Consider the following 15,252-nt stretch of genomic DNA (forward strand, 5'->3'; position numbering starts at 1 on the left):
AGAATTTATTTATTTACTTTTTTCCCAACTCTATTGAAGTATACTTGACAAACACAATTGTGTTTGTACAATTGTAAAGTGTACAATGTAATGATTTGATGTTTGCCTATATCGTGAAATATTTACCACAATCAAGGTAACTTAAACATTTATCACTTCACATAGTTACCTTTTGTGTGTGTATGAGAGAGAATGCTCAAAATCTACTTAGCAAATTTCAAGTATGTAATATAGTATTATTATCTATAGTCTGAGCCTCAGAACTTATCCCTCTTGCAGCTAAAAGTTTGTACCCTTTGACCAACATCCTTTCATCTTCCCACTTTCCAGCCCTTGGCAACCACCACTCCACATTCAAGCAGTACTTATTTTTCAATAACCAGAGAATAATCCATCTGTCAGAATTAATTAGCTTTTTATAAAAAGAACCAATTTCCATCGAAAGATATGAGTTTAAATAGCTTTGGGATATGCTATATTAGCTTGTGTTAATCATGGTTAAAGAAAGAGTCAGTGACACTTGTTAAAGATAGTAAGGAAGACGATTCAAGATGATCCTTGTAGGGATAGGAACCATTGCAATGGGATTTTCTAGTGGGGGAGACAGATAAGGCTCCAATCTGAATACAGCATAGTCAAGTGTGAATGTGTAGCCAAGGAGCAGGATAGGGGTCAGTGGATGGCAAATTATGAAGAGGAAACACCAGGGGTAAGAGGAGTTCTAGTTTAAATGGCCTAACCATATGCTTGCTGAAGACAGACCAGGGTGATCAGACATCGCCCTGGGGTCAGTGGAAGATGAGGAAGATGAGATATTGAGAGTGATCAGGTATCAGTGGTGGGGGGGTTCTGGTTAAACTGATTTACAGGGTTTTGCTAAAACTAGATTTGATATGGAAGGCCAGGGAGAAAGTTTCAGGAGCCTAACTAAAGTTACATCAAGCAAAGAATCTTTGTCACTGTAATCAGAATTGTGTTTTCGCGTAGTCATTTAGATGATCTTGTTTTTGCCAATCTCCTTATAATAAAATACCACATTATTTGGGAAACTAAAATTGATAGAAATTCCGTAAAAATACTAAAAGCTAGTACAGTCAAGTCAAGCAAAAAGTTTTCAGTAACAGTGTTTCCTCAGATGTAAATGTTCGTAATCTTAAGCTTGTTTACAACTCTATTTAATGTTAAATTGTTAAAAATGGTGTTTCATTTCCTCAAAAGAAAGCACTTTTTAAACATTTTACTTATACCAAGGTTACTTTGTTTTTGGTTTACATTTATTTGTTTAATATAAACTCATTCCATAAATCAGAACTTTATGAAACATAAAAATTATTGTTTTCCTTAGTCTGAATGTTCTTTATAAATCTTTACAGGAAAGTGGGTGTGTCGTTGGCAGAGGCTGCTTCCTTGCGCCCTGCTTGTGCAGATTACAGAAAGGGAATTTTCTTTGTCTAAAAAGACATTATCACTTGTTTGGTGGCTCTCTCCAGAGTCTTAATGTGGCAGAATGATGTTTGACTTCAGGTACTTTTTCTGAGGTACAGTATATGGATTCTAAACATTGCATCCATAGAAATAGATCCAAATATATTGCAGCCTTAAAAAATGCTTTTGTGTGTAAATACTGTTATTTCTTTGCTTATGATTCAGTAACATGGAAGAAACTAGAGATTCTGCATTCACTTGGTTCATATTGATAGATATCTTTATGGAATTCTAAGATTAGGTAGTATAGAGCAATGACTGCTATTTAGAGGCAGAGGCAAAAGAGAGCCTGTGACCACTGTCAGATGAATGTATCGCAAACTCATTTTACTTTTCTCATTGTTCATCAAATGTTCTGCTAGTCACGTTTACATGCGTAGTAATTTAACAGGCACCTGTTGCCATGGCAGCACAGAACACAAATGAAATCTATTATTTTATGAGGTGAGAGTTCCCAAGTGATACTGGTGTAGGTTGATGAGACCACTTTTGATTTTGCTTGTGTGTAGTTCCCAAGGTAAGACACTAAGTCTGTATTAACAAGACTGTATTATCCTACCACGGGGACTGTAGGATTTGTTTGAAGTTCTTCTTTATGATCTGGTCTACCTTCACACATTCATTAGACTACAGGGATCCATCTAGTTTTTCACTGATAGCATGGCAATCATACCCTGGTTCACATCAAGACAAATTCATGTAGAAGGATTTTCCAATGTGAGTTAATAGCTTGGAAGTAAGTCTATATGTTTTTGTGTTTCTCTGTACCTAGTGTGGGGCTGTTAATGGTAGCAATTCTCACTGTCTTTTTGCATTTCAGGAGCACCTGGGTGGCTCAGTCGGTTAAGTGTTTGACTCTTGATCTCAGCTCAGGTCATGACTCATGGTTCTTGGCCCCACATTGGGCTCCATACTGACAGTGTGGAGACTGCTTGTGAGTCTATCTCTCCTTCTCTCTCGGCCCTTCCCTCGCCCATATATGCACACACTCTGTTTCTCTCTCTCTCTCAAAACAGATAAATAAACATCAAAAACAAAAACAAAGTGAATGCCAACTTTCAATAGTCCTTTTCATAATAGACATTTCTCCAGTGCCTACTAGGTGCCAGGCCTTGGATGAGTTACTATGGTAAATTGTGAAATTCCATCTATTCCATGTCTTATTGTATTTCTTAAACTCTTTCTCTAAAAATGCAGTTTTCTTTATAAAGGTTCTGTTTTTAAGTGGTTAAAAAAGCAAACAGCTTGAAAAGAGATGGTGATATTGACTTCCCAATCAGAAACACACATACATACACACGTATGCTCACTGAGACCCTTTAAGAGGTATGCGAAAACTGAGGTGGAAAAAATTTACAGGGTTATGTAATTTAACTAAAAAAGTTGAGTGAGGAAAATAGCTGGATCAGAGGAATTTCTCATCTAGATTAGGAAGAACATCTTCATTTTATTCTCTTCAGCTTGCCTGGGTTCCCTTTAGTTTTTGTTCTTTTAACATTTCCCTCGATGCCCTGTTCCCTTGCCTTTTACCTTTCTTCCAGCTCTACATGAGAAAATGATAGTGAAACGTGAAGACACGTCAGATTTTTTGGCTTCCCTTATAGGTACAGTCCTCTCCCTCAGCTTTTCCTCTGCTACCTGCCTTCACCTTCACCTTAGCGACAGTGTAGTCTTGCACCGTGCCACTCAAAGTGTGATTCAAGGACCCTGCTGATTGACTAGTCTGTGACAAGTACAAAAATTGCAAGTCAACACTTAGAAACTTTGGTAGCAGTTTGGTAAAGTAATTTCATCTGTTGATTCTCACAAACTATTTGGCTGGTATTTTGTACTTTTAAAAATTTTATTTCTCTGAGGGTGCCTGGGTGGCACAGTCGGTTAAGCATCTGACTCTTGGCTTTAGCTCAGGACATGATCTTGCGTGGGATTGAGGCCCATCCAGCCCTGTGCCATGAGCATGGAGCCTGATTGGGATTCTCTCTCACTCTCTCTCTCTCTCCTCTCTCTCTCTCTCTCTCTCTCTCTCTGTTTCTCCGTCTCTCTCTGCCCCTACCCCACTCACGCTCACTCTCTCTCAAAATAAATAAACTAAAATTTTCTCTAGTAATAAATTATTATTTTTAATTTTTAATTTTTAATTTATTATTTTTAAGTTTATTTATTTATTTTGAGAGAGAGTGAGAGCACAAGCGCAAGCAGGGGAGGGGCAGAGAGAGAAGGAGAGAGAGAGAATCCCAGGCAGGCTTCATGCTGTCAGTGAGGTCCTGATGTGGGGCTCAGAGCTCAATCCCACCAACCATGAGATCACGACCTGAGCCCAAACCCAGAATCAGATGTGCTTAACCAACTGAGCCACCCAGGTGCCCCTATTATTATTATTTAACAAACGACAACCCACATGAATTGTGGGGCTGAGGGAAAGAAAAATCAAAACCGCTTGGTATTTCACTACAGACAGTCTGAGAAGCGCTGGTCTAATGTACTCTCAGTTTTTCTAAAGGTGTCTTTTGATTTCCTACTTTCACGCCTTTGCTTATTTTTTTTTTAGCTAAGACTTCCTGTCTCTCAAAACACAACTGTAATATCTTCTCCTTCATGCATTTTTACCTAAACTCCTACACTGCAGTTCTTCGTACTTCTGCTGAAAGCTTATAACCAGCATTTGCTGAATGCAGTAACATTTACTATTCTATACAAAGGCACTTGGCTTTTTTGCAGTGCCTGCCACCTTGGCTACACCTGAGAGATACAACCAGGATGGCAAAGAGCATGGACTTTGAGATCATAGACATCTGGGTTAGAATCCTGAGTTCTGTCATTTATGAGCACAGGGACCTTGGGTCAGTCAGCCAGCCTCCTTGTGCCTCTCTGTCTTTGCTTATCAGATGAGACTGTGGGTAGCACCCATATCTTCAGGTTGCTCTGAGGATTAAATGAAGCAACACGTGTAAAGCATTCCGCACACAGTTCCTGGCACAGAATAAATACTCAGTAAATGACTGCTGTTATGTTTTTCATTAATATTAGGAGCACTTTTAGAATATTTTTTTCTTGCTTTTGTTCAGGCATTGCCTGAAATTAGTCATTTAATCCCATTATTTTGAGGAAAAAGAAAATGTGAAGAAAGTACCTCAATTGCTTTGATAGACCCACATTTTGAAGGCACAGCTAGAATGGGTGGTGTGCAAAGGGTGGAAAGTCAATGGATTTCTGTAGATTCCTAAGGGGCTCTGGAGAGCTAGTCAGTGCAGTGCAGGCATCCTTGTTTAGGCTCTGTAAACATAACTGAGTCACTCAGGAGATGTTTTCATGCAGGCAAAAGTAACACCACCAAAAGGAAAATGGAATTAAAAAAAGAAACTTTAGGAGAAGGCAGTATATCTAAAAATATTGCCACGACCAACCAAAAAAAAAATTTGGCTGGAACACCTGGATTTTTCTGAGTATAATTTTAGTTAGGTAAACATTGAAAAGATATATTTTCCTAAAAGAGGACAGAGTAATTTTATGGAAAATGATGGTTGGCAGTAATCTTCCGATTTAGAAGTTCAATTTTGTAAAAGATTTTCCTTGTTTAAAGGGTGAGAGGTCGTGAATTTGAACAAGTTGCAGAGATGATGATCAATACTCATAGTCACTTACCTGATACAATTTACCCCCAGTGAGCCTTCTTTGTAAGATAATTATCTAAGGATGCAGACATGTTCATGTGAACTACAGTGCTTAATTATGCGATAGTTAAGTGAAATGATTGTTTTAATGTGTGCACTAAAAAGTATGTTAGCACCATATTATGGATTCGTAGCTATCTAGGATATGCTTTATTAGGCTTTAAAAATAGGTACACTCTCTTGGCAGTAAGCAGATATATATTCAATATATAACTAAATTAAATGCCAGGCACATGGCACTGAATTTAAGGGAGTGGATGATGGTTTTGTGGTCAAATTATTTTGGGTATATTGAATGTGAATTCAAAAGGAAGACTATAAGCAAAATTCTGAGAAGAGCTAGGGAACAAGATTTAAGAGCTACGTAAGCCCTTGCTAGACAAGGGCAATAATACAAAGACATAATTTACTATAGTTAGAGGATAAGAAAGACAAAGTAAAACCCAGATTATTTAGGCCTTACAGACTGGGTCTGTATCTGTAGGTGTACACACAAACACATACACACATACACACACTCAACACGTGTTACTGTACCCACCGACTTCAAGTGTAAATCTGAATAAAAGGAGGGGTAAACATCTTATGGAAGAGGAGTTGAGTTGAACACACACACCCGTTTTTAATAATAAGGTCTGTTAGACTTGAATGGCACAACAGTCCGTTGGGGAAGCGGTGAAATCATCACAGACTGTTGAGTGATTCAAAATTAGATCAGATAAAGCACTTTAAAAATACACTGTAGGAAACAATCTCATGCTGGGAAGGCAATAAAAAAATGACCTAACTTGGTCTTTTCCACCTCTAACTTTTAATGCTTCCTTGTAGTTTAAAAATAGAAAAGTATAATATTTATAGAAGTACCGAAAGTTGGGGTCTAAACTCTAAAGTGCTTATCATTTAACACTAATATATTTGATACTCATGGCTTTGTTGTAGAAATGACAGAAATGTAGCTATAGGTCTTAGTCCTTTCTTCACTGGTGTGAAATCAAAAACGAAGAGAGCTCAGGGTTCAGGACACCATTTGTGAAGAGTTTGATAGATTGGTCCTTATAACTTAAGTTCTAAACCATTTATCCAACATAACAGACCTTGATGTTGTAGTCAAAAGTAAATAGGATTTATTTTTTTCCCATGTATTATGTTTTTCCCCGTGTATGCCATTATGACCGCATATAAACATATGATGATGAGGGGACAATGGTATAGAGAGTTTTGGAGAATTAATAGTTAATGTAGCAAAAAAAGGGGAGATTGGATGAGAAGCAGCTTCTAGAAAGCCTATTTTTCATGTCCCCCCTGATTCCCTGATCTTAGCTTAAATAATTGCCAATCAGATACAATCTCTTTATGTCACTTGGTTTCTCTTATATTCAAAGGCAGTCAAGTTACTACACAAAATTAATCAGACTGTGTGAAGAGAAAGGGCACAATAAATTTTTCTAATAGTTTCTGATCTATGCTTTTTTCATCTAACCTATAGTGATTTGCTTGGGGCACTCTTGCTCACCTTTGTGGAACCCCTGTCCTCATGTCAGGCAAATACACTTTAACCAGAAGTGGGAACTTACTGTTCTCTGCAGTTGGCCTCTGTGACCTTTTGGAGAAATCATTGCTGAGACTTATAGCCCCATGGATCAGCTGCCTGGAGCCAATCCTGACAGAGGCCTCCCTTTATCTGTAGGTTGCTTGTGGATCAGCAGTATACCCCCCTGAGCTATCCACATGCCTCTTGGCTCACTGACCACCCCTGCCCCATGTGACTGGTTTTATGCAAATGTCATAGAAAATTGGCTTAGGCTGACCTCTTTTATAATCCTTGTTTCTCAAAATATTGCTATTTGGTACAAAGTCCACTTATGTGCGGAAAACAGAGGAAGGTCATTCGTCCAGTTCTTAAAGTTTGCTGTGGTAGTGAGAAAAAATTAAATGACCACTTCATTTCCCTTTGGGAGTAGTGGTGGTGGGGAGGTACTGACCATGGGCAACTCTTTTCCTTGGTGCCCAGCCCACTGATAGGTGGTAGAAGATGTTCAATAAACATTTGTTGGATGAATGAGTGAATGAGTGGGGACCATTTCAAAGTAGGCTAAATTTTAGCACTACTCTCTCAGCATTCCTTCCTGAGCAATTGGCCTCCTCGAGTGGCTAGCCCCACAGGATCTGCAAAAACACAAGGGAAGAGAAAGGATGGGAATGACTGCCAAAGGAATAAAAGTGACAGCGTTCAGTCCAGCTGTTTTTTGAATCATGAGCATATGTACTTTCTTTGACTAGCCTTAAACTGTTCACCATGATGTATTAGGGGGTAAATCATGGAATTTTGGAGACAAATATAGTTGTGTGTCAATCTTTGCTACTTACATATATTCTACCAAGAGCAGATTATTTAACCTCTCTGAGGCTCAGTTTTTCTTCATTAGCGTGGAGAAATTGCCTTTTGTCTTCGAAGCTTGTTTTGAGGTAAATCACGTCATATAGTGTGTGTGTGTGTGTGTGTGTGTGTGTGTGTCTCAACAATTATAACTGTTTTCAGGTTTTTTTTGAATATCTTCTGGGTGCCTGCGTCAGGGCTGGAGGGTGTATACATATTTTAATTAATCTTCTTACTGACTGTAAAAGGTATAGTACAATAGTATCATTCCCATTATACAGGTAATTAAGTTGAGAGTCAGTGACGTAAAGGAATCTACACAAGATTGCATAGCTAAGTGTGAGAACAGAGATTTGACTTGAAATTTATCTAATTCCTAAACTGAGGCTTTTTGAGCCTCTACTCAGAAGTAGACTTCACTCCCAGTGCAAAGCCCAGTGTGGGGCTCAAACTCAGGACCTGTGAGATCAAGACCTGAGCCAAGATCAAGAGTCAGACGCTTAACTGATTGAGCCACCCAGGTGCCCCTAAGCTGAGGCTTTAATTTACCCTGATTAATAAATATTATTTCTTTCCTGCCCCAAAGAAATGAAAATAACACAATTTTCCCTTTCTAATTAATCTATTTACCTCTTCTGTAGGGTAGAATCCCTATCCCTGTAATAAACCCCACTGGGCCCAATAGCTTTGTTCATTCTGCTCACTTGTTTAGAATCTAACTGTGGGGTCCACGCAGGTAGTGTTTTTTTGTTATCATTATTGAATGTCACATCTTTTCCAAAGATTTGTTCTATGTTATTTCAGGTTAGTTAGTATAATACTAAAGTCCAGAGAAACTAGGGGATGCAGTAAACTTTTAGAGCCACTGAGATAATTCAGGTTTTCTATAACCCAACCCAAGGAAGAAAACAAGATACAGCCTTTAGCTATGTGAAAGTGCAGTGGTTTCCATCTTTTGTCATGAATACAGTCAGAGATTCTTCTGGCCATGTGTCTACATATGATGTCAGTGGGAATTTTTAATACTAAGGGTGGAGATGTCTAACTTGGATGATCTGACTTTGGAACTGTTAGAAGCTGGAAATGCTTTTAACCATGGCTGAGTCAGAAGGATATGAACCCTGGACTTATTCTGACAGTTGCCTTTAATTAAGTGAGCCTGACCTTATTAGATTCTGGCAAGGCAGCTATTTAGAAAACACTAATTCTTTGGAAATCTAGCTCTTCCAAGTTTTGTTTTTGCTCAGCATCTTGGATATTGTTTTCGTTTTCCATTTTCAGATTTATAATCGCTTAGATATAAATTGCTGTGGATTCAGACCTCGAAAGGAAGATGCCTGTGTACAGAATGGACTGAGGCCAAAGTGTGACAACCAAGATTCTGTGGCTCTAGCACACGTTATCCAGCGAAAGCATGACCCAAGGCATTTGGTCTTTATAGACAACAAGGGTTTCTTTGACAGAAGCGAAGATAACTTAAACTTCAAATTGTTAGAAGGCATCAAAGAGTAAGTTTTATGCTATAGTAACATCTGCAGGACATCACATTTCTGTTACATAAGTAGTACGGTTTTGAGAAAACTTAAATCCTATTTAACCTATTTAATCCTGATTTAACCCTTGAATGGCATTGTACATCTGGAATCTGGGAATGGAGGTCCCGTAATGGGAAACAGACCTAAGCCAAAATGAACAAGATCACAGTCATGGCGTCACCAACCCATGCAACCTAGAAAACTCTTGCTACATTTCACATCTATCGTGTTGCTTGGCCCTCAGTGGAAATCCATGTGGGTAAGGGTGGAAGCATGCAGGGACCTCTGTAATAGGAATTGACAGAGCATGGATGAGCATGTGGCAGAAGCTCCATTATCAGGCCACGGGGCAGGGAAACTAACAGGCATGCAGATATTGACACAGCGGGATGTCCAAAGGCACAATAAACTCAAGAGACTTCTGGATGCAGTAGGAAATTAGAGCTAATCTGCTGACTAGGACACAGTATTAAATGATAGTGGCCATTTAATTCAGGTAGAAAGGTTTTGGAACATTTAGAAATCTTTCCAGTAGACATAGACTATGGGGAAAAGTATCTTAAGCTTATCTCTTTGGAAATAAAGGAAACTAACGGGAACCCTCCTATAGAGTCTGGGCTATTCAACCTTGGCTGCAGCCACTGAGGCTGAATTTCAGGCCCCAGCTCATAGCCACTCTTCTTGGTCTTCCTACCTTAGTCGGAAATCAGAGTGTCTGGGACACTGGGGTATGTTTGAGACTTGAAAATAAGGGGGTGCATTGGGGAAAGACTGAGCCAGCTGTGTGAAGCTAAGTGACTTCTAGAGAGCACATGGATGAGTCTAAAACTGAGGGTAGAACTCCAGTTTTCCAAATCCAAGTCCAATAATTTTCATGCAGTAACTTGTGTGGTTCATGCTGTTATTTTTATTCTTGTTAATAACACTGAGGCCTATTTCTTTAGTTCTTCCTAGCACTCCGAATCAGCTAATGTGTATTTTATGTACTTTCAAGACTAAAGGTAATACTGTTCCTATGAGAGTTTCATGAGCCCCAATTTCATGAGTTTTTGCCATGTCTTGCCCTGTTAATACTCGTTTTCACATCTCTTTGTGGATTTTAGGTGAATATATAGCAGATTCTTTCTTTAAAGTGTTAAACTAAGGAAATTTTATATGCAGAAAAATTTACAAAATGCATCACTTACTGAGTTGATGTCATGGAATCTTCTTAAATCTCTAAATTTTCTTTAGGAATTAGGAGTGCTGGAGAATATGGTCCATCCATTCTATACATTCATATTAATGTGAATACTGTTTTATTTATGCTTTCAAAGAATTAACATTAAATGCAATATGAGGAGTAATGAGTTTAAAGTGAAATTTTCTTTGAATAGGTAAATCACACTTTGCAAAGCAAAAATGAGGACTTTGCTAGCCCAGATTTATGCATAGACTATTCCTATTAATCAATATAATGCACAGACAGGTAATTTTTTTGATTTTCCTTTATGAAAAGGATTAGTCACTAACGAGATCCATGATTTTAACAGTTTCATCTCATACACTCTGACACAGCTAAATTAGTTGAAGGGTCATAGAACTTATATATCATGGATTATTAATATTTCATAGAGGAAAATGCTTACTTAATTAATACTGTGGCCACTAAATTATATCGTACATGTCTCTAGGGAGCTAAGAGCATCTTATCAGCATTATTTAATTCCATTCTTACTCAGATTCATTAAGCACGTCCAGCATTGTGGCCTTTGGTCTTTCTGCAGCACTCATGCCCCTTGAATGCCACCCCTAGCTCACTCCATTGAAATTTGGAAAAGGTGTTTCAGAGGCCTGAAACTTTCGGCTATTTGTACATCTCAAACAAGCGTATATTCTTGTTTTCGTTTTTAAGGAGCAACTAAGTTTACTTGAAAATTACTATTAAACCCCCATGATTTTATTGTGCGTTCATCAGTATTTGAATGAAAGCTGGATAGGGCCAATGGGAGATTCAAACATTCCTTAAGATTTTGAACCAGCAACTTGACAAAGTTCTTCCAATAATGTATATGCTAGACCCTCTGTTTTTACTTTCTAAAAGAAGAGCAGGACATATTGCCCCTCTTAACATAGTTCAGCAAGGACCCTTCTGGGTTGGCCTCAGGTTTTCCAGGGATGGTTCATTGTGGTATGCCTTGGCTCTAAAACTTGAGTTTTGCTAAATTTATTTGAAAACAATTTAATATTCCAGTTTAGTGACATGCTCCCAGATTCTCAGAATTCCTGAAGTATAATCTGAATCAGAAGCAATTCTTCATTTAATTGGGCATTATGTAATGATTTCTTTCTTTTTTTACTACCTACATTTTGGATTATTTCACATTAAATTCAGGCATGCATTTGTCAACATTTTGCTTCTCACATTTTCTTGCATAAAACCCCACATTGACACTTATGAGGATACTATTCTACTTGACAGATTGAAGAGGTTTCCATGGGTGAAATGGAGCTTAAGATGGAGGAAAGTATTTTTGCCCAGCTAACAGAACTCTTTAATTCTGTGCCTCTCTTTGCCTACAGATAATGACCTTAAGTAAGACATTAGTATGTCAAGTTCTCAATGGAAAATTCAGCATAGAAAATTCAGTTCCCTTGAAACATATTCTTCTGGTATATTATTATTAAGAGAAGTATGTCAGTTTGACAGTGACAAAAATGTTTTCATTCTCCAGGTACCATTTGATAGTGTGATTTATGCCAGATTAATGAAGGGCAAAGCAATTGGGTAAGGCATAATATTTCTAAGCAATTACTAAGAATGAAATATCATTTTATCTTCTCAGGTTTCCCGAATCTGCAGTTTCTGTTTTGAAGAGCCAGCACTTGCGGCAGAAACTCCTTCAGTCCCTGTTTCTTGATAAAATTTATTGGGAAAGTCAAGGAGGTAGACAAGGAATTGAAAAGCTTATTGATGTAATAGAACAGAGAGCCAAAATCCTTCTCACCTACATCAACGCACATGGGGCCAAAGTATTACCTATGAATGAATAACGAAAGGATCTTCTGGCTAGAATACTAGATATATTTATGCATTTTGTTTTGTTTTGTTTTGTTTTGAAATCAGGTACACAAACCTCAAGTCCTTTTAGGAATGAGGCAGCGTGGAGGAATACATAAAAGAAATGAATTTGACCAAGTGTATATGATGGATCTGAGCTCTATAAGCAGGCTTAAAACCTTTTAAAAAACATACTGTTCAAAAAATATTTGTTTATATTTTTCTCTAACATCACATCATAGGAGTCTCAACATCTGGTTACAGGTGGCCGCAATTATTATTCCAGTTAGCTTTGTCATGCCATTTAACAGAACAGCGTAAACCAGAGGTGCGGACTCCTTTAACAAGGCATATTTTATGCCATATTGACTGGTCTGACTGAGTACTGATAGGAATGGCTCTTGATATTCTTTGGTTGCTGATTGTTAAAACAGGGCAGCCTCAATATGACCCAGAGGCGATTCTACATTGGAAACCTGAGGCTGCCATCTGCAAAAAACATCAGGGTATGCGATAATTCTACATAGAAATGGTGGGTTATTTGCAAAAGCACCAGTATATATTTTATTTTATTTTATCTATAAATGATCAGCCATCTCTGATTCTGAGCAGCAAGAATCACATTTTCCATTTTTTAAGTAAATTTATTTTGTTTTCAATATAGAAATCATCCAAATCTGACGGTTTATATATTAGGTAGTTTTGCTTTCTCAGTTTGAGTCCAGTTTATGTCTAGTGGCTTAGGAATTAAATAATTTTAAGGTACCAGTTACCTATTTGAAAATATTATTTTAGAATGCCTTTTTTAATGGATGCTCTTTTGAAAAATTTGTCATTTTTACAGTGGATACACTATAGTTTTTGTATATTTTATAAATAATAGTGGATTTCTTCAGATTTGTTCTAATTATACTTAGACTGATTTAATTGATCTTGCTCAGATATTGACAATAGAACCAGATATCGAATGTATTTAAATATATTGTTTGGCTTATTCTAATATGAGAAATATGAACAAAATAAATTAAAACCTGACTCTTTTCAATTCTCCTCAATGACTAGAACTAACAGTGAATTTGGATACTATTCAGGCTCAAATAATTCTCCCCAAACTCCCTCTACCTTCATTTTAATTAGGCATAGGGACGTGGACATATAGTTTTCATGTGTTGAGTCTTTGTGTTTTGGCAAGATACCATTGCATTTTCTGTGTCCTAATCAAGGGCAACTTAATATCACCATAAATTAGAACTATTAAAGGCATTAAAATGAAGACTGTTTTTTTAAATATAACTATATATTCTAATTTATACAAATGTGTCGAGGCAAAATGTCAAAACAACATGGTAACTACAAGAGGTAGTTACCTTGGTAAGGCCAAGGAGAGAGGGGTCATTTGATTATCTAATTATAACTTTTCTAGGCTCACATTCATGTACTGTTTTCTAGCATCCTTATTTGCTGGACTGACCTTTGGAGAAGTGGTCTTCAGACCATTCTTTTCTTCCATTATCCCTCTACAGCTCTGAGTTCCTCCCTCTGATTCTACACACTCAGCAAACTCTGACTCTCCTGAGTCTCCTCTTTTACCTGTTGTATTTGGGCTTTTTAAGTCCCCCTTTCCCTCATTAATCAGTATATTACTAAAAAAAATTGGCCTAACAAAAGTTTGGCGACCCAGGTTTTATATTGAGCCATTGACTTGAAATAACTCTTTGTGAGGTTGCCTTATACCTTGCCTTATCAAGCTGGCATGTTTGCATTTTCATATGCTTTTTATGGAATATATCATCTTTATCTAAATTTGTGAAATTAATGGTGAGAATTCCCATATCCTCAGAAATGAGCTTTAATTTTGTGTCTCAAGCTACACTGCTTTTGGGCAGCCGGGTTCACTCTTACGTGGATCCAGCTTTCCTTATTTCCTTCCAGTTATTCTGACATGCTTAATATTAAATGAAAGGTCCGGGAACACATGTTTATTTTAGTCACCTTTGCTTTTTAACAATGTATTTTGTGCTATAATCAGTGAATAATTCATGCTGCATTATTTTTGAATAATGGATAGCTGCAGCGCCAGGCTTTTAATTTTAAGTAATGCTCTTTTCTCTTACTGAAACAATGAGAGTACTCTGAGCCTTTCAAATGCACTCAGATTATGCTGTGGTTCGGTTCACGTAAGCATATTGTGTGGTTTATTTATAACTTGATAAATTTAAAATAAAACAATTTACCTTGGCAGACATGCAAAAGCTGATTGTTGTGTGATTTATTTTCTTTAAGCTGATAATATGCAAATAAATGCATATCTGAAAAATCTATAATAAAAATATTAGAAATTAAAGATGTGTGCTTTTTATTTTGTAAATGGGTTTTCTTTTGATAGATTACTCTTCTTTTTTTTTTTTTTAAATTTTTTTTTTCAACATTTTTTATTTATTTTTGGGACAGAGAGAGACAGAGCATGAACGGGGGAGGGGCAGAAAATTAAAGATGTGTGCTTTTTATTTTGTAAATGGGTTTTCTTTTGATAGATTACTCTTCTTTTTTTTTTTAATTTTTTTTTTCAACATTTTTTATTTATTTTTGGGACAGAGAGAGACAGAGCATGAACGGGGGAGGGGCAGAGAGAGAGGGAGACACAGAATCGGAAACAGGCTCCAGGCTCCGAGCCATCAGCCCAGAGCCTGACGCGGGGCTCGAACTCACGGACCACGAGATCGTGACCTGGCTGAAGTCGGACGCTTAACCGACTGCGCCACCCAGGCGCCCCTGATAGATTACTCTTCTTCAGAAGTTAAGTATAGAAGACTGTTTGCTACGGTTGCCCATGGTGAAAGAAACAATTGAACCATTAAGAGTTTTATTGGATTGTGTTTATGTATGCGTATATTTGGTATTGTTACTAGTGATATCATGCTTTCTCTTGGTGCATATACAACATTGTTTTAGGTGGTATGCAAATTAGTTAACAGATGTCACAAACTGTGAGAGGTTAGTTTTTGTTTCTCTTTTCTGGGGGTGAGTCTTAGAATTAAAGTTAAGGTTTTCCAAAGAACATTCTTATTTATTAAGTTTATTAGGTACCCAGGGAATTTATTGAAATATAAAATGTCTTAGACTTATGTTAAAAATATTTATGAT

At 37.3% G+C, this 15,252-nt stretch overlaps 1 protein-coding gene across 1 annotated transcript in view; it reads left to right on the top strand.

Moving 5' to 3' along the window:
* Nucleotides 1-14,452, top strand: part of GASK1B (golgi associated kinase 1B) — a 48,308-nt gene extending 33,856 nt beyond the window's left edge. The window contains exons 4-5 of the mRNA XM_058721045.1: nucleotides 8,815-9,041; nucleotides 11,894-14,452. Coding sequence (XP_058577028.1) covers nucleotides 8,815-9,041; nucleotides 11,894-12,101 — 435 coding nt within the window. The 3' untranslated portion in view covers nucleotides 12,102-14,452. The remainder of the gene's footprint in view (nucleotides 1-8,814; nucleotides 9,042-11,893) is intronic.
* Nucleotides 14,453-15,252: the final 800 nt, after the last annotated feature.

Source organism: Neofelis nebulosa, chromosome 3 (genome assembly GCF_028018385.1).
Source record: "Neofelis nebulosa isolate mNeoNeb1 chromosome 3, mNeoNeb1.pri, whole genome shotgun sequence".
Taxonomy (NCBI): domain Eukaryota; kingdom Metazoa; phylum Chordata; class Mammalia; order Carnivora; family Felidae; genus Neofelis; species Neofelis nebulosa.